The 18,887-nt window shown below is 38.3% G+C and overlaps 1 protein-coding gene across 1 annotated transcript in view; it reads right to left on the reverse strand.

The window, feature by feature from the left end:
• CDH7 (cadherin 7) overlaps window positions 1-18,887 on the reverse strand; it is an 81,173-nt gene that overhangs the window by 59,398 nt on the left and 2,888 nt on the right. Inside the window, exon 2 of the mRNA XM_050971114.1 lies at window positions 12,382-12,785. Within this exon, the coding sequence (XP_050827071.1) occupies window positions 12,382-12,591 (210 nt within the window). The 5' untranslated portion in view covers window positions 12,592-12,785. The remainder of the gene's footprint in view (window positions 1-12,381; window positions 12,786-18,887) is intronic.

Here is an 18,887-nt window from a genome sequence, read left to right on the forward strand (position 1 = left end):
TTTTACTTATCCATGCTTTATCTTGACCCAGTAATTCTTGGAACCTCTATGTATAGAATGCTATTCTGTCTTGTCCTGTGCTGGTTGGCACTCTGCTGTTCATGCTTTAGGCTTTTTTTGAACAAATTCTAAATTCTCTAGCCCTCTCCAGTAATGTTTTATAAGAAATATTTACATCTTTCATTTTCTATTCATTGCTTCCTTAGTGTCATTAAAGAAGCATAAAAATTTGTTCTACTAGGTTTTGTCTTGATGATATTTGCTTTTGATGTCTTGTATCACAGATTACCTTGCTGCGCATGACATTTTCCTCCTTTGATTAAAAATGAACTTTATTCTATCTTTTTTTCCTCTTTCAAATACATCTGCTAGTTAACAGACCTACTCCCCTGTATATTTCTAAAACCTGTATGTTACTGGATCTCTGGCTATCTGCCCTCCTTTTCCATCTGTGCTAGCATAACCAAGTCAGGTCTGCTTTCTAGAGCCCATGGGGTGGATTGAGGTGACCTAAAGCAATGTGTGATCCATACAGATGCATACAGCTTCTTTAGCAAAGAACATAGGGAATCAAGACCTACACTTAAGGTGATCCTTACCTCAGTCCCTGTCCTCATTCAAAAGACCATCTCTATCCATATGGATGACAACAAGGTGATCAGGAGTAGCCAGCATGGATTCACTAACAGCAAGCCACACTGGACTACCCTGATTGCCTTCTTCAGTGAAACTGCTTGGAGAGATGGGGGCAGTGGATATTTTCAGCTTTGACTTCAGCAAGGTTTTCAGCGCTGTCTCGCTCAATATCTTCATAGGCAAATTCAGGAAGTGTGGGTTGAATGAGTGCACAGTGAGGATGACTGAGACCTGGCTAAACCAGAGGGTTGCAGTCAGTGGCACAGGATGCAGTTGGAGGCCTGTCACTAGTGGTGTCTCCCAAGGTTCAAAACTACACCCAGTATTTAACTTATTGATCAATGGCTTGGATGGAGGGTTAGACGTCTCCTCAGTAAGTTCCCTGATGACACAATGCCAGGAAGACTGGCTGATATCCCAGAAAGTTGGGCAGCCCTTCTGAGGGACCTCAACAGATGGGAGAGATTAACAGAGGAACTGTCTGCAATTCAACAAAGCCAAGTGCAGGGTCCTGCCTGGGAAAGAATAACCCCATGGACCAGGACAGACAGAGGGTGACCTGCTGGAAGGCAGCCCTTTGGAGAAGGACACGGGGGTCCTGGTAGACAACAAAATGTCCAGAGGCCAGTGTGTTCATGTGGCCAAGATAGCCAGTGGGATCCTGGAGTGCGTTAGGAATAGCACTGCCAGCAGGTCAAGGAAAGTGATCCTGCCCCTCTATTTAGCCCACGTGAGGCACATCTGGAGTGCTGGACATCTGGAGAGCTGCAGTTCTGGACTCCTCTGTAAAACAGAAAGCTCCTGGAGCTCCATGGAGCTCCTGGAACAGGTCAAAGAGAAGGCAACAAGGATGCCTAGGGGATAGGAGCTTCTTTCTTACAAGGACAGGCTGAGGGAGCTGGGCCTGTTCAGCCTCAAAAAGAGACAACTGAAAGAGGTCCTCACCAATGTCTATAAGATTCTGAAGAGAAGTGTCAAGAAGACTGAGCCAGACTCTTCTCCAAGCAATAGAACAAGACACAACAGGCAGAGACTGATGCACAGAGGAAGGATGCACAGATGCACGGACTGATGCACGGATTCTTCCTCAACACAAGGAAGAATATTTTTATGGTGCAGGTGACCACATACTGGAACGAGCTACCCATAGAAGTTGTGGAGTCTCTGTCACTAAAAATATTCAAGAGCTGTCTGGACACAATCCTATGCCATATGCTCTGGGATGACCCTGCTAGACCAGGGAGGTTGGACCAGACAACCCACTGTGTTCTCTCCTAAACGAAGCCATTCTGTGATTAGATTGTTATATCTTAATCTAAATTTATTTTCCCATTTATTCCAGTTTTACATCAGTCTCCAGAGTGACAAAAACAAGTAAAATGCTTTATCCTGTCCCTTCCCCTCTCACACTTACTCTTTGGCATACTTTTTCTTCTCTTTAATCTCTATTTTCAATCTCTATTTTCTTGAACTAAAACCAATATAGGCTAGAATTTTTACATTTTCCTTGAATCTTAAAATAAATCTGAATTAAATAAATGTGTCAGTATAAGCAGGAACTATTCCTCAATGTGAGGTCCCTCCATTGCCTCCTAGACATATATACCCATTTGTGTATATGCTTCATCAGTGCTATCATTCTAATTCCTGCATGTTTGCTCCATAAAACCTTGTTTGACATGACTTCACTTGGTTTGTCAGTCAAACAAATAGAAACATTTCAAACAACTATTATTTTCACTGCTTTGGGACTGATACTCACTCAGAAGTATGCTTGATTCAGCATAAAGATTTAAAAAAATACCAGAAAAGCAATAAGGCTTTAGGATTCTCAGCATGGTAGTGGGCATGAATTTGCAAGGAAAGAGACAAACATGAATAGTGCAATTTTAATCTTACAATAAGAAAGGAAGTAACAGTTTCACTTGGCTTATTTCCTGTTTAGATGAAGCAACAATAGTGTGCTTTTGTTCACAGCTTTTCACTGTCAAGAAGATATTCAGAAAAAGGAGGGGATGAATGAAAGAGCAGTATGGATGAACACAAGACTACAGTGTTGACTCGAAAGGAAAGCCTTTTAAAAGTATTGCTTGGCTAAGCAACAGCTAAGTGCTAAAGGGTGAAAGATGGTGAGAAGGATAACAGTCTACATACACATGAAGATTATAAAAATCCAGGAGCAAGTGGAATTATTTAAACAGTTTTTAATATGTAGACTATGTAGAATTACAGCCCTGACAGTTAAAAAAGAAACATGAAAACATGCCAAACACTTTTCCCAATGCCTGCTCTGCCCATATAATGTGTATAGATTGTGTTAGAAAGACAAGTTAAGTATTTTGCTAATTTATGGCATTACCTTTATACCATGATTATGGAAACTTAAGAAATGACCATCTGCTTTTCCCAGCTGTGTATGGAAACTTTTCATTGTTACAGGATAACAAGCTAAAATTCATGTAATACAGCACCTGCCTACCTTGTAAGGAAAATGAATTGCTGGATTGCCTAGTCAGCAGGGTAACAATTTGGTACCTCAGTATGAAGTGTTTAAGCAGCTTATCATCCTTACACATGTACAATCCAACTACCAGATTTTCCATATTTTGGAAGCATTTCAAATGAAAAATAAATTTTTGGGTTCAATTCTTCTCACACATACACCACAGCAACAGAATTGTATGTCTTGTTAATCCTTAAGGTAATTTCTCATGATTTACAGAAACAGGAAAACTAAATTAAACAGTATGACTCTGGCAATGTTTTGTAGAATTCATGCAGAAAAATCTTACATCACCTAGAAAATGACATTATATTTCTTTCTTTCTACTCAAAGAGAGCTTAAGAATTTTCTTTGTTATAGGTAGAATATTATGTAAGAGTGTCCTTAGCTGTTCTTAGCATTTGCCTTTTGACCCACACATGTCACAATGCATCTCTTTGGTGTTTTAGGAACATTAGAGTAGTATATAAATGGAAGCCACTAATTCTTCACTCTCAAACAGTGGAATATGTTCATCTATGTTGCAAATCAATCCCCAGTATTCCTCTTTCACTAACCTACAGAAAAAAATATCAGTTAAAATTCATTTTGGAAATGATCAGATATTTGTATTGCAACATTAATACTCTCAAATGGTCTCCAAGGCTGCATAAAGCTGATCTGAAGATTCTAGACTAAATTTTCAGTTACTCTATGAACAGGATAATTTAATAATCAAAACATATTAAAAAACTTTTTGCCTTCTTTTTGAATGTTTAGAATTAGCTTCTTCTCCCAGAGGAGGACTCTTAAAAAGCTTGAGACGAAGTCAGTAAGGCATATTTTGTATTTCCTGGTACATGAGTAATGGCGCATGAACTTCTGTATGCAGAAGAGCTATATCTCTCTTGGCATTCCTATTTATCTGGAAGAAAAAATAAGGCTCATTCTTTGCTATGTTTATGACTTGTAGAGTGCTACTACCATAGTATGTTCCTTACACCTACATAAATAACAATATTACTTTTGCAACAGCACAGGGCTGTAACATCACCAGATATTTTTACACTGACAGAAATGTTAATGGTAGTATTTTTTTTCAAGAACATCTGCAAGAAATAATATTAAATATATTCTTCAACTTTATGAACCTGCTTACTGATTTTGGCGATCAGTATCTGTTGCCAATGAGCTTCTTCATTGGCTAAGTTTGCACTTGCCTGGAAAGGTTAAGAGGGTTCCCATTTATACATTGAGCTCAAATGAATTGCAGCTAGGTGTTCACAACTTTTATTTACATCAAGTGAACAACTCCCATGCCTATTTTTAACTGGCTAATTCTCCTTCTTATAACCTTGAAGTCATGAAAGATTAAGCATTATGACATCCTCAAACTTCTGCTCTTGGTATAGGCTGGTACTCATACCATGACCATGGTTTGAACAGTTGGGACAGAATTAGATTTCTTCTAGAGCACACACTCCACTGCCTTTTCTAAGAGCTACTTGTCTCTAATTTACATGACAGTAAGTATCTCTTCCAGTGCAAAAGTGACAGAGAAGATGCTGGTAGCATAAGATAGCTAATAGTTATTCTAAAAGAACTGAGCAACTTAGTGTAATAACATCTTTCTTCTCTCAGCAGCTCCAAAGTTAGCACTTTGCTCAGCTACCTCTTCCAAGGAAATTCATAGTGCTGAAATAATAAGAAAATAATGAAGAGATTTCCAGCACTTATCATCAGTGTATTTCTGTAAAAGCCAGCTTATTTCATGTAAAGGAACCATTCCCTGATATTTTTTCAGAATCCTTAAATATTTTGTCCCAGGTTGTCCCTTTAAGTGGTCAAAGTTAGCACTAAAACATTGACATATGTACACAGGTGCTGTTTTATTAAGTGATTATTGGGGTGGAAAAAAAGAGGGGCCAGGGAATTAAGAAATGCAGTATAATATTTAAAAACAAATTTGAAGCAAAGAAAAAATTCAGCAGCAGAGTTATGACAAGGCAGCAACAGTCCTGGCAGCACTTTTAGATGGTGACACATGGAAAATACTTAATGCATGAAATGAATGCCCAATGAGTCTGCAGACAGACACTTATGGCTAACAGAAGATGTATAAGTGAAAAAAGGCAACATGAAAAGGTAGTGTGACAGCAGGCTACAAGATTTAAAACTATAAAGCATATGCAGTCTGATATTTTGAAAGCAACTGGAAAACATCCTTTATCTTTACTGGTCTGAAAGAAGATGTACCCTTGTACAAACATAGATATTAAACAGGTCTGCACTTAAAAGTTTCAAAAAACTTGTCATTTATAAGCACTGGGAAGTAAAGGCAGGAAAGAGCTCTCAATTATATGTTCATAATGTTTTAAAAAGTTGCATGAGTCTCATTTTCAAAAATGAAATATTCTGTCTTCATAGAAAACAGCACTAGTGACCCACTGTTCTCAAACTATTTTCAGATTTTGATTAACACTGTAGTTCTCTGAATTCTGCCATTGCTTTTTAGTCTGCTATTAGTCCTCGCCTTAGAAGACCACTGCCTCAGAGCAGGGGGTGTGTTTGCTTGCATTTTAGATAGGAAAATAATTCATGAATGGACTTCCCTAGTCTTAGAACAATGCAAATACTCACAGTTCCTGGTAGCCATAGTCTTACAGTGCTGTATTTCTAATGCCATTAACACAGAACTGTGAGACAAGAGGACAGACATAAAACTGGATGCTGGATGACAGCCAACAACAAGAACTAAGGGACCAAGTACAATCTCTGAAGACAAAAAGGAGAAGGAATGTCAGCTGAAGCAGCATCAGCCTGACTGACATCAGAGCTTCAAATCTCATTCTTTCCTGAAAATAAGGCATTTTCTGATAACCAAGCATACAGGAGCCTGTAACCTACATATAATTGCAAAATTATAAATTGTTGCTTTTTTGTCAGACTCATAAAATTTAGTTTTAAACAATGCCCAAAACACATCCAGAGCACAGCACTGCAGGTAGAGCCTCTCATTCTGTTGAAATACAGAAATGGTATTACAGGATTACATAAATAGCAGGGCTGTGCCATTGAACAAAAAATTGCCATGAGGGCTGCCTAATTTACTGATGTTGTCATCACCTTCACTAACCTTCGTCTCCTGTAATGGCACATGTTAAGGATCAATGTTCTATATTATAGAAAGAGATCAAAAAGCTACATGTTCTGGTTCAGTATCCAACCATAAGTCTCTCAACTCTATTATCCCTTTTAATAATGAAATTACATACAAATTGTCTTTTAGTGATTGGGCTTGTGAAATTGTCACCACTTTAAGTCCCTGGCATTAAAGCTTCTCTAGTATCCATTCAGCTATGAGAGAAGAGGACTTCCAGTAAAGAGGGAGAGAAGAAATTACACTGTAGCTGGTCAGGCTGATGAAATCAACCAGGAAAAGGCAGCAGATTTTAGGTTATTCTTTTGGATAATTCTTCCTGTGTGCCTTAATCTCACCATTCTCCCCAGAGACACTTTAGCCCTGCATGCTAAGAAGGGAAGATTTGGGTTGTCAGTCATCTCTCAGTTATTCAGGATAATCCACATGAATTATAGCATGGAAATAGCACACAAAGCCTACAGTGACTCTCCAGTGAAGAAAAGTGCGTGACACTGGGACTGGACAGAACAAGTTGAGATAGTAAAGTCGTATCATACATGTGCAGTACAACTGAAACATCACTTCCCCAAGACCTATTCAATACATAAAGAAGGTAAGCAGGACTTAATTATTTTGGCTGTTCATTCATTCATTCCATTTGTAGCACTTTTGGTAGAAAAATTCTTGACAAGAATGGCATGTCCCATTTTACTTAAAAGGTCAACTGTTATCAGTTTTCATAGCAGAGAAAAGCAAAGAGTTCCTGAGATGGATAAATATCAGAAATAGAGCAGACTTTCTTTTTCCCTTCCATAAATGGCCTTCTGGGAGTACATAAAACAACAGTGCTTCAAAGATTATGATAAAAGTAAAGATAACACAAATAGAAAGTGAGGAAAAATATAACAAAGGGGAAGTTTCTTTCTGAGTTATTATACTGTCTGTTTTCCACACAGAGGCCACAAAGACAGATGAAAAATAGTTGGTCTGAGTTTGGTGTGTTTGAATTATTTTGTTTCCTAAACTTCTTGGGGTGGAAAATGAACAAAAACCTGCAGAGCTGTGGGCACTCTCAACCAGGAGCTTATTTGCAGAGCAGACATGAATATTTACCTTTCACAAGATGCTTGGAGGGTAAAAAACACAGACTGAAGCTGAGTAGAGAGCCCTAGTCCCTGTGGATACCTCTAGAAGCAGCAGGAGGGTCAGATCCCTCCAGGGAATTGCACCTGACTAACCTCCTTCTTCACTATGTGCAAGTGAGGCAGCCCAGTCCTTTTTACCTATATTTAGCCTTTGTTATATCACCCCATGTCCTCTCCATTTCCCAAAATGCCTGTAATATTCCCACAGGTCAGTCTGAGTTTGACTGAGGGGCCAGCACTTCCACAGTACTCACTGCCTTTAAGTATTTTAGCAAAGACACTTATTACCCAACTCAGTCAAAATTCGTCAGCCACATCTGAAATTGTCAGGCTATGATTCTATGAAAAGAGCACTAGTGCTGACTGCATCTGTATGGCCTGAGACAAGGTCACACCACAGATAAATATAGTATGTGAGTCATTCTGTCACCTTATTGAAATATTCACCAACACCTTTGAAAAACAAAGCATTAATCCAAAACCCCAGTATCCTCCCCTATCCAGCCTCCTTCCCTCCAAAATGAGGAGACTGGGAAAAAACTACCCACTCTCTATGCTAATAATAACATAGACAGACTTGTTATATGGGTGCTTTAAAAACCCATCCTTCCTGTAAGTTCTCTTAAAACTTGTAGAACCTGCAAATTCTCTTAAATGATGTAATTTTTTAGGAAAAGCTTAACTGCATTTCTTTTTTCACATGCACCTCATTCTGTACTACTCCAAGAAATAATAATGCAAATATTTGCTTCTATGCACTTTTGTGCATGTTTGAAAATTGAATCCAACAGGTTTATTTACCTTAAGACTGTCAGAAAAGGCAGGTAAAATTGTGTTGGAAGGCAGTGACTGTGAGATTTAGGAAACTAGAGGCTCTTAGTTCACTCATTTAACCATTTTTCTTTATTTTACAATCTAGAAAATACTGGTTAGCACTTTTGCTTTACTTTCTCTTACATTATAAATAAAAAACAACGCTCAGGGCATCTTATGAGTTCAAAGCATTATTTTTGAGAATTACCAATAAGCTTCTCAAAGTTACATACTATCTTTTTGGGTTTGTGCTTGGTCAAGAGCCTCTGGTTTTTATTTTGGGTCCTTCATATGTTAGTGAGATCTCAAGGGAAGAGTTTAACTCAGCAAAAAGCTTGAAACTGCCCTGTAACTATACTTAAATTTAGAGTAATTGGAAAAGGAGAGTTGGTTTGGATCCTAAAGAAAACAGTGAAGCCAGCTATCAATCAGCATCTCACATGGAGTTCCAAGACTTGTTTCCTTTCTTCAGGTTTGTTTGTGTCTTCTTTGGTTCGTTTGGTGTTTTTTTAACTTTTTAATAAGGAAAATGAAATTATTACTGGCAGAGATTTTGTGTCATTATAATGCTTTTGATGAGACTGACACTCTTGCAGCAGAAGACAGATTAAAACAAATAATAATAAAAAAACCCAAACCTATCAGACCAAAATACCCCAAACTCTGGATGTCTGATAGTTATGTAACAAAACCAAAAAAGTACCAACAAAATGTTCAAGTTCTACTTTTACTGTACCCCTTTTTGCCAATGTGTACCCATGGAAACTTCAATTACAAGATCATATGCAACTTTTCAAATATTCAACATATAGCATATTCAACAAAAATTTTCCTAATTTTAGGTGCTTATGTTTCAAATCATGTTAAACTTCTCTATACTATTTTGTTTTCCAAATAGATTCCATTACCATAATTTACAAGGAAAATACAGAGTAAGGCATTTTACAAAAACATATTACCAAGCAATAGTAAACATTTTCCAGCAAACAGAAGCCAGCTATGCTTCTAGCTCAATAAGCATCACAGTTAACTGCCTCACCTCCTACATGGCATGTCTGGAAGAGAACAGTGCCTATCCAAACAGTTTTAATGCGTTAAACAGTTAAATGCTTCAGCCCTTCAAGTGAACATAACATATGCTGTGCTGACCGACAGAAAAGAATTGTACATGGTTCAGTCCACAATCTGATTACATGCTAAGCACCTCCCAAGAAGTGCTCAAAATTACATCCAAGATGATTAAAATTCATATCATAGAGAGGAAGGACCTAATTTTTAAAATAAGAGAATAAAATGGCACCAAACTTCTGTCACCTCTGACTCTTATTAGAGTGAAATTAATGGAACTCCTCCAGAGGTTTCTCCAGAGTCACATGAGAAACAGGCCCTGCTGCCTTAATAAAAAAAATACATATGCATTTAGGAAAATGAAAAAAGGATATCAAGATGGAAGGCTGCAGTATACCTCAGGTATAGATGTGAAGCCTCGTTAAACAAACATGAAAACACTGAAAAATTAAGGGAAGGACTTGTTTTACAGAGGTGAATAGGAATCCTACTACATTATTTACGAGGAAAAGGGTTTTACTCTGCATGATCTTGCAATTAAAGTGTCAGCATGCAGACACCCAGGAGAACAGAGCTAGTGCTGAACATGGAGCTAACATTGGTATTTCACAACTCTTGAATGATTTGCCATGTAACCCTAACATCCCCCAAACGCTGCCTTCCAACTAGAATTGCCTAGGGCTTTGTAAAATTGAATAGTGGCAGGGAGACAGTATTCCGCATTACAGCTCCATTTGCTTGAGTGTTTCTGAAGCCTTTTTATCTCACAGCCCTTAAAAGCTGGAGGAAGGTCCCTCCTTCCTGGATGTGCCATTAGATTGGCACCCTGCAAAGCATCCTGAACACAAGGCAGCACAGGACTGGCCTCCCCAGAAGCAGAGCACTCTGCAGAGTCTGGTTGCTGCTTCCACTTCATTTGATGAGAAAAGTGAGTTATGAGAGCTTTTTGCTTGCTGCAGCTTCCTCACCAAGGGGAAAAAAAAAAAAAAAAAAAAAAGGAAAAAAATCCATCCTTCCTATCCAAATCTTGGTTTTCTCTGCTCCTACCTGCCTGCCTGCAAAGGATTTGAAACAAGAGCAACAATGTTTTTAAGAGGAGAAGAGGGGGACGAAGGTGACTGCTGCTCACTTCAGCTGCACTTGTAGTGGCGCTACACATAATATGTTAAGACACAGAAAGAAATTCACTTCTTCACCTTTTTGCTCCCTTGTGTGGGAATGCGGCTTCGGTCATGACTGCACCTCAGGAGCCACACAGTGAAAACCCTCTACAGTGAGAAGGTTAGGAACTGGGCACATCTTATCTTACAAGATGCTCAGCAAGGACTGTGTTTCCAGGAAGATGGGTTTCTTTTTGTAAGTGAAAATTCTTATCTGCTCTTCCTACAAAATGGATTGCTGGTACAAATTCCTCAGCCAACAATTCATACAGCTGATACAAAAGCAGGCTGGGCACAGAATGTTTCAGGGGGAAAAAAAAAAGGTTGTGTTTTGGAAGATATCTGCTTGTGAATGCTAGGACTCTTGCAAAGGACGGGAAAAAGCAGACTGTGAAACTAAAAATAACCACATGCATGCAAATATCATGTACTACAGCACTACCACAGCATTTTTGCCATAATATAGCAATCGACTGAATATGAGAATTACTACAGATCAAAACTAGTCTTCACTCAAGTATTTCAAGATGCTTCTTTTCCAGGAGAGAATTTCAAATTTGCAAGCCACACTTCTTTTTTTATCAGTAGGAAGGAATGCCAAATAGGCCATTTCCAGAGCCACAAGAGAAATTCCAACCTGGGGACAAATTTGCCTAAAAGACAAACCCACACAGGCAACCAGCAGCTGAGTGGCATCAGAATGGGTACTGCTACATAATGTAAAACTTTACCAAAACTTTCAAGACCACTGTAATGTCACCACAAGACAACATTTCTGATTCTAGCACACCTTTCTTAAGGGTTCAATTATGCAAAGTACCAGTCCCAATTCAGAAAAACACCTAAACAAAACGATAGCTGCAATCATGAAAGCAGTTCCCTATTTAACTTGATTATTCCGTTGGCATGATTAAATTCTAAGTGCTTAACTGCATTAACACAAACATCAAGGTTTTGTCTCAGTAGGATGAATTAAGTAAGCTGAAATTCATTGCACTGGTATATTTGAAGCAGTGGATTTCAGATTACTTCATCTCTTTTTCTGTAAGTGTGCTGTTGTGCCAAAAGCTGTCACTCCCTTGTTTTCTATGCATTTGCTGTATTTTAATGAGAAACTCTATTTATTGATTCTGATATTACCGAGAAAATGGGTTTTCCTTTCAATAAGATGATTACACATAAATGTTACAGAGAAACACAAGAGGGGGTTTTGTTTTGTGGGCTTTTTTTTCCCCCTGCATAATTGCTGAAGGCAGCGTATTACCCACGAGCACAAGGCAGTAAATGAGCTAAGTCCCGGATTCACAGCTGTGCTCAGTGTGCTCCATGTGCGGCGACGGGCGCTCAGAAAGAACCATTTGGGATGCCTTGATGTAAAAGGGCTGGCTCTCTACTGGACCCGTGCCCATCACAGGCTAGGTAAAGCCACAAGGCTGTGCTGTGCACAGAGGACAGCGAGGCCCCCAAGGTGCCAATCTGCCAGCCAGGCAATGTCAAAGAAAAGCAGTAATGCAGACATGCCCTCCTTTTCACTCATCACACCCACAGATGCCTGATGCTTTCTCTCTTGCTTACAGTAGTGCTGAGTTTTAGGGAGCAAACGACATAATACAGAACTTCTTTTCTGGGACTAGCTGTTAACTCTTACAAAAGAGCTCTCATCCTTTTGTTCCTCTGTTTTCAAACCTAGTATAAATAATAAATATCTTCTTCCTATTGGTGGTGGTGAAACACTTCCATTACTGCACTCTGTTAAACAAGCAGTGCTAATATGTACAGCTCTTAAAGAAAATTGCAACAGGAACCTTGAATTCTTATGAGAATGCAATGTGTTGCTGTTCTGGGCTGACAGAATTACAATTTTTAGATTGCATCATATAAACACATCAAAAAAGCAAGCATCTGCACCCTCCAAAGTTTATTTAAATTCCCTACCTTTCCTACATAGAGTGGGTCTGTACCCATGTATTCTTCCAGCACAAAGAATTGATTCCACACCCAGCTGCGTTTGGTTCTCGTCCTCCCTGATTGAAAATAGGGCTTTGACCTGGACCTTGTAATCTCTGCTTGATTCATCCCAGAAAGACACAGGAAAAGAGCTAGTATCTGAAGAAAATGGCAAAACTCCACTTTGCCCAACTTCATCTTTTTTTTTTTTTTTTCTCCTCGATGAAATAAAAAACCTTGACCAAAGCAGGCACAATTCCAGTTGTCTCAGTAGCTCTAGCCTCCGGCAGGGTGTCAGCTGGGAGTCCAGAGATGAAAATCTGCAGAGTGGTCTATTGGAAGATGTCACCACTGCTGAATAGCCTTCACCAATAAAATGGTGTAATGGGTACCTATACAGGAAATAGACAAGAACTGTTGTCAGAATTTTAATTATTTTTAGAGAATGCAAATTCTTTGCAGCTTTCACATCATGCATTGAAACTGTTTATTCATTACTTTTCTCCTCATCAACACCAAAGAGTTTACATAAATCTCTCCGAGTTTATAGTGAACTTCTTGGATGGCATTACTACTGCTGATACAAATGTATTTATAGCTATAAAGTTTTCTCCTAAATGTTCTCTTAATATACCAGTTTTTTTTACAGTATAAATGCTAAAATTGTTGCTCTTTAAAATAATCAGAGTAAGTGTAGTTATTTACAGTAATTTCGTTTGATATTTTCCCTTCTGTCTGCTACGGTCTGCTTTACTTGCCATTACTATGATATAATTGCAAACCAGCTAGAGGCAGCAAGTTGTAATAATGGCAGGGATATATCCTAGATTAACTCTCTCCCATATAACTCAAAAATAAAATGAAGGAGAATAGGTTGCGTCAGAACAATTTGATTGATTCTTAGTCACAGTACACCAGATGCTGTGATTTGTTCTGATCTGAATCTGACCTGGTAAAAAGCCCTGAGTCTCCCCACTCAATTTCACTACATTCCTAAAGCAAATGTCAGGCATTGTAAGAAACATGTTAGACTACTTTATATATTTATACAGAAATATGCCCAGAAAGATCAGAAGATAATGTCATTTTCTATTTTCAATGAAACCTAGATGTAATTACAAATGATTTCTAGAATTAACAAATGTAAATCAGTTTTTGTTTAAAATTTTAATAATTTTATAGCTCATAGGACTTAATAATATTTTTTTTTTTTTTAGAAAGACAAACTTCGATACTTAAGCAAGACTCTTTTCTGCCTTTTATGACTGTGAGCCTTCTCTGCCCATGTAAAAATGTATACTTAGCATAATGTTCTTAAAAGTATAAATTCTGTCAGTCAGAACCAAACATAGCTTCCCTTTTTAGCAGAATCACCAGATAAGCAAAGATGTCTCCTAAATAGACATCCTCCCTGTCCAAGTGAGCAATAAGGGAGACAAGAAGCATTTAAGAAGTGCCAAACATGAAGTGGAAATAAGGATGAAATTAAAATAGATAACGGCATTAATTTGGAGTGCACTGCTGCTACTTAGGAAGCCACAGAAGAAAGAAGATTTCATCCTTTATACTTTTAATTAATCTAAAAAGGCTAGACATTAAATCACATACACATTAAACACTCTGAACTGATTATCATAGTCCTACCCATTACTACTAAAACTGAGTGAAATGAGATATCCACTATCTGTTTTCAGTATGTCAGGCTCTTTCAGCTGCAGAACGCCTATGCATTGTGCTGCCAAAGGTACCTAGAGGGCAGAAACATGAAACAAATAAAAAGCTCTTCTGATTACAGACTGTATTTAAAGCCTTTTTATTGTAATCCCTTCTGTGGTAGTGCCCTGCACCAGAAAGGCTTTGCTTAGAGGCTGGTGGGATAAACCACAAACCCACTGAGCATGTTTGCTAAGCAGCAGCAATTTGAAAGCTTCCAAATAGGAAAATCCAGTGTCTCCCTACAGGCAAAATGAAAAGAATAGGCAAGCCTTACCTAAAGACCCTAATTTTGAAAACATGATGCTACAGTTATAAAAGACATCACTTCAACATGGACCAGAATTCTTGTCACAGCAGGATTAACAAGCAGGTGTCATCCTCGTTAGAAGAGCCTACTTTGAAATGATTAATCCCAACTAGTCATAACTCAGTTTTGATCTGGCCCTTTGGGTAAATCATGACCATATGACAGTAATTACTGAGAGGGATGCCAGTGAGTGCTAAGGAAGTAGCTGTGCTTTCCCTATGATATGTTCACTTCCTACTGCTCTCTTCAGCTACGGTAAGCGTTGTTTGTAGTAGAGGCTGTTTAGGCATCCTTGATTTACCCTCTCTGTGTCTAAGTTACATCATGTTAAAGACATCTGATATTGATAAACTGTCAGTTTATTTCAAAGAGGCAGCAGATTGTTATTTAACAGAGATAAAAATACAAAATGGATTTTCTTAAGAAATGTCAGTAAAACATTTACAATATGTTAGAGTCTTTTCACTAAGCAGTTTGAAATGTCTTGTTCTTGCTCAGAACAGACATTTCAAACCTAGAATTGCTCTAACCTTTATCTCAAACAGTGTTCTCTTATATCCTTTCTTTTACACCTGCAGGAAAGTATGAAAGCCACCATATGGAGTGCCATGGTCCCCAGCCACACACCACAGCACAGAACTGAAAAACGCACCCAAAATACCAACTGAAAAACAGTCCATATGCTAGACAGCACAATCTGATGAAAAGCAGAATACTCACACCTCCTGGGAAAAAAAAGTTGTTGTGGTTTACTCATTCTCAAATACTTTCACCACACAGACTCCAAAATTCCAATTATCTTTATTCAGCTTTGTGGCAGCACTTTCTGCTCTGAAACACTCTTCCCTCCCTTTTTTCTCTTCTTCAGGAAAAGTCTTCCTATTCCTCTTAAAGCCCTTTTTTTTTTAGGTTTTTATTTATAGTTCTTCCAGCACACTGCCTTTTATATGTGATACCTCCAAAAGCAGAAGTCTCTTGTATTTAAAAATAATTTCCATTTTGGGAAGAATTCTTTATTAAATTGCATTTCTTTACCTTTCTTACTGAGATGGATGGATGGATGGATGGATGGATGGATGGATGGATGGATGGATGGATGGATGGATGGATGGATGGATGATAGACAGATGATAAATAGATAGATAGATAGATAGATAGATAGATAGATAGATAGATAGATAGATAGATAGACAGATAGACATTTTATTCAGATTTGTTTAGTTTTGTCCAAGCATAACTAGCACTTCAACATGATCTATTTTATGATGTCCATAAGTATCAAGTCCACAAGACCACATAAGCAATGTCACAGCACTCACAAAATTGAAAACTGAGAGGTACTGTTGGTGGTTTTTTATTCATTAAGTCACAGCTTGAGTGTTCAGGGTTGCACTTGCAGCAGAGGATAAAACTAACACTGACAGTGACAGAGGGTATTCAGTGCTCTGATTCCAGTGTCTTCACTGTCATTTGTGTTTATTGAGTTGAGTGTGATGGCAAAACTGACCTGCAACCACTTTCTACTTTTTGTTTAAAGATGCTCTTTTATGAAATGCCATCTCTTTCTGCACAAACAAGATTCAGAATATACAAAACTGAGTAATTTTTACACTTTTGATATCATCAACTACCCTAGAATAAAGGTGTACCTTTACATCTTGTTTCTGATCTCCTAAATGCTACTCCCCACCCTAAATAGGAGTAAACCAAATCATATCTCCTCATTCACACTTTGCCAACCTAAGAAGTAACTTAGGCCTTTAAAAATAAAATTGTCTACTAGTGTATTTAAAGCATTAAGCTCTAGCTTTCACATCTAAGCTTCTTTTCCCTATTTGTTTTACGTGTAGTCCTGACAATAACAAATATGAAAAATACAAAGTAATAGAACTGGTGTGTAATTTGGAGAGTATGGTTTGTGATCTGGACAGGGCAGGTAGCGTGTCTCACCTAAGCAGTAACATGCTGTCCAAGTGAACTGCTGTAAGAATCAAATAAAAACACAAAACAAAAAAAAAATTAAATAAACAAAAAAATATCCACAAGATATTCAAACACTAGTTTATGTTCTTAAATAGCTGCCTGATATATAAAACTTTAGACTGAAGAATATACATTTGAAAAAAAAAATAACCTTTTAATTCAATATACATCACAAACCTTACATTTTCTCCCATCTGCTGTAGAAAAATTAAACTATATTTAAGCCACAGTGTACTGGTATACACTGCTAAACTGAAAAATGTTACTACTCTACTTTGCCAAAACAATCTGCTAATGTCAAAAAGACACTATTATGCACTGTCTCCAAGGGGCAATCTTGATTTGTTGAAAACATTCAGATCATGAATAAGATCCTCAACTTAAAGGAATAGTCCCCCTCACTGCAATCAATTAAGGGTAATTTACACCCACTAAAAGTCTCTCTGAATATTTTGCTTCACTTCATAATTTCTAAAACAACTCATCAAGTCTAGCATTCGTTGTTTGCGTGTCACAATAAGCACCAGTAGATAAGGACAAGTTTTCAGTCTCAGAGATATCATCGTGGAAGCCCTCCTTCCCCACATCTGAGATTTCCCCACCACTGTAGGGCAATTTGCTGAATGCTCTTGAGATCATCTTTGCACCACCTAACCTTTGCAGCCAAAATGCAAATTCCTGCAGACTTCTGCTCACACATTGCTACCAGTGTCACAGTGCCAGCTTATTCTATGAACCATATCATTTTCCTGTCAACCTCTTCCACTCAACTGAGGATTTTGTCCTTCAGCATATTTTGTCCTGAAGTGTTTCTAATGTGTAAAATGCTTCAGGAAGAAGTAGAAATCCAAACTCTTTTCCATTTCTAAATTCCACCAGTCTGGATTGCATTACTCCAGTTTGAAATCTCACTGTCAGACACACACTGGAGTTGTAACTGAGGAGTTTACTACTCCTCTTTTATTGCCTTCTCTTCCCTCATCCTCCCTCCTGCCCCATTATTCTCCTTTCTTCTTCCATTTTTGATACCATTGAAAAATTTACCGCGCAAATATGGACCTCACTGACTGAGCAGCCACCACCTGCTAATAAATCTTGCATTATCTTGGTCAACTATGCATAGTTATCCCTTGGGGTTTTTTGTTTTTTCTCTGCTTTAGTCATTCAGTAAAATCAGAGCCAGGGTGTTGAAGTAATTCCAAGGGTGACTGTTGCCACTGGATCTTGAACCATGATCCCTTAAACAAAGTAGAACCAGCAGGTGAGCCCCCTGACAGCTGGACTGCCCTCACTGAAATATTTATGCTTTGACATTCAGTTTTACAATGCCCATTGGACAAGGTGTTACATTTAGTGGCAGAGAAAATTCCCCTTTGTTACAAGCCTGCAGCTCCTCCATGTCACACATCCTAAATATTACAGGAGACTCCTCCACAGGCACATGAACAGGAATGTGATCCTTGAGACAAAAAGGTTTTGAGAAGATAACACGTCTAATTACGGTGTCAATTGCAATGCCGGGTTATCACTTTTTTCAGAGAAAGAAAAAAAGAAAAGGAGGGTGCCTTGGAGCAAGAGAGGTGGGGACCCTGTGATGAAATGAAGGTCTGCAAGCCAAGGCAGTACGATGAAACCTATTAACTCCCTGTGCCAGATGACATTACAACTACAGACCACAACCTCCTGCCGCTAACTGGCCTAAATATTCACATGGGAGATCTGTAAATGTAGTGCACATCCTGCAGTCTGCATCTGGTTATCAAGCAAAAAACTATCACTGCTCCAAACATATGGCACTGTTACACTAAACTGGCTCCAATACCCTCTGACTCAGGTGAAAGGACCTGATGAGACGACAAAAAACCACAAGGTACACTGCAATAAAGTATATGGCTTAAAAAAATTCATAAAGAAAACCAGGAAACAGCTTTTGGTCTTTTACACTGCTCTGCAGTTGATCATAAGATTGCACGTGTCTAGAGTGCTAAATTCTTTGGGTTCTTGGTAAGTTTGTTTTCTTCCCCATGCAAAATTAGGAGAAGAAAGATTTTTTTTCCAATATAATTTTCTCCATGTGAAAGGGTTTTATTGGTTTTTCACCTTGCCATGGCGCATTTGAAAGATCTAAGCTGCTGGGAAGGATTATGCTAATTTGATCAGTTATTGAAAAGAAACACCAGCAGTATTTGTGGATCTGGGACCAATCAAGGCAAATATTTAAATTTCCACAAGCTCAATTTTTGCAGCCTCATTTCAGCTGAAGAACGTCACATAATGCCTAGGGATAACTTTCTTGCAGAACTGCTGAATTCCCAGAGGAGGCACTCCTGCATTACTGCTTAGAGTTAAGCCTGGTTTGACAGGAAGAACTGAAGTAACCATCTATTTTATGCACCCTTCCTCAGACAGAATTTAATGATTTTTATTGCCACAAGAAAACAATACCCAGTAGTAGCATGAAAGCGTACATGAAAAAAAAATGTGTGCG

This window comes from Serinus canaria, chromosome 2, assembly GCF_022539315.1.
Source record: "Serinus canaria isolate serCan28SL12 chromosome 2, serCan2020, whole genome shotgun sequence".
Taxonomy (NCBI): Eukaryota; Metazoa; Chordata; class Aves; order Passeriformes; family Fringillidae; genus Serinus; species Serinus canaria.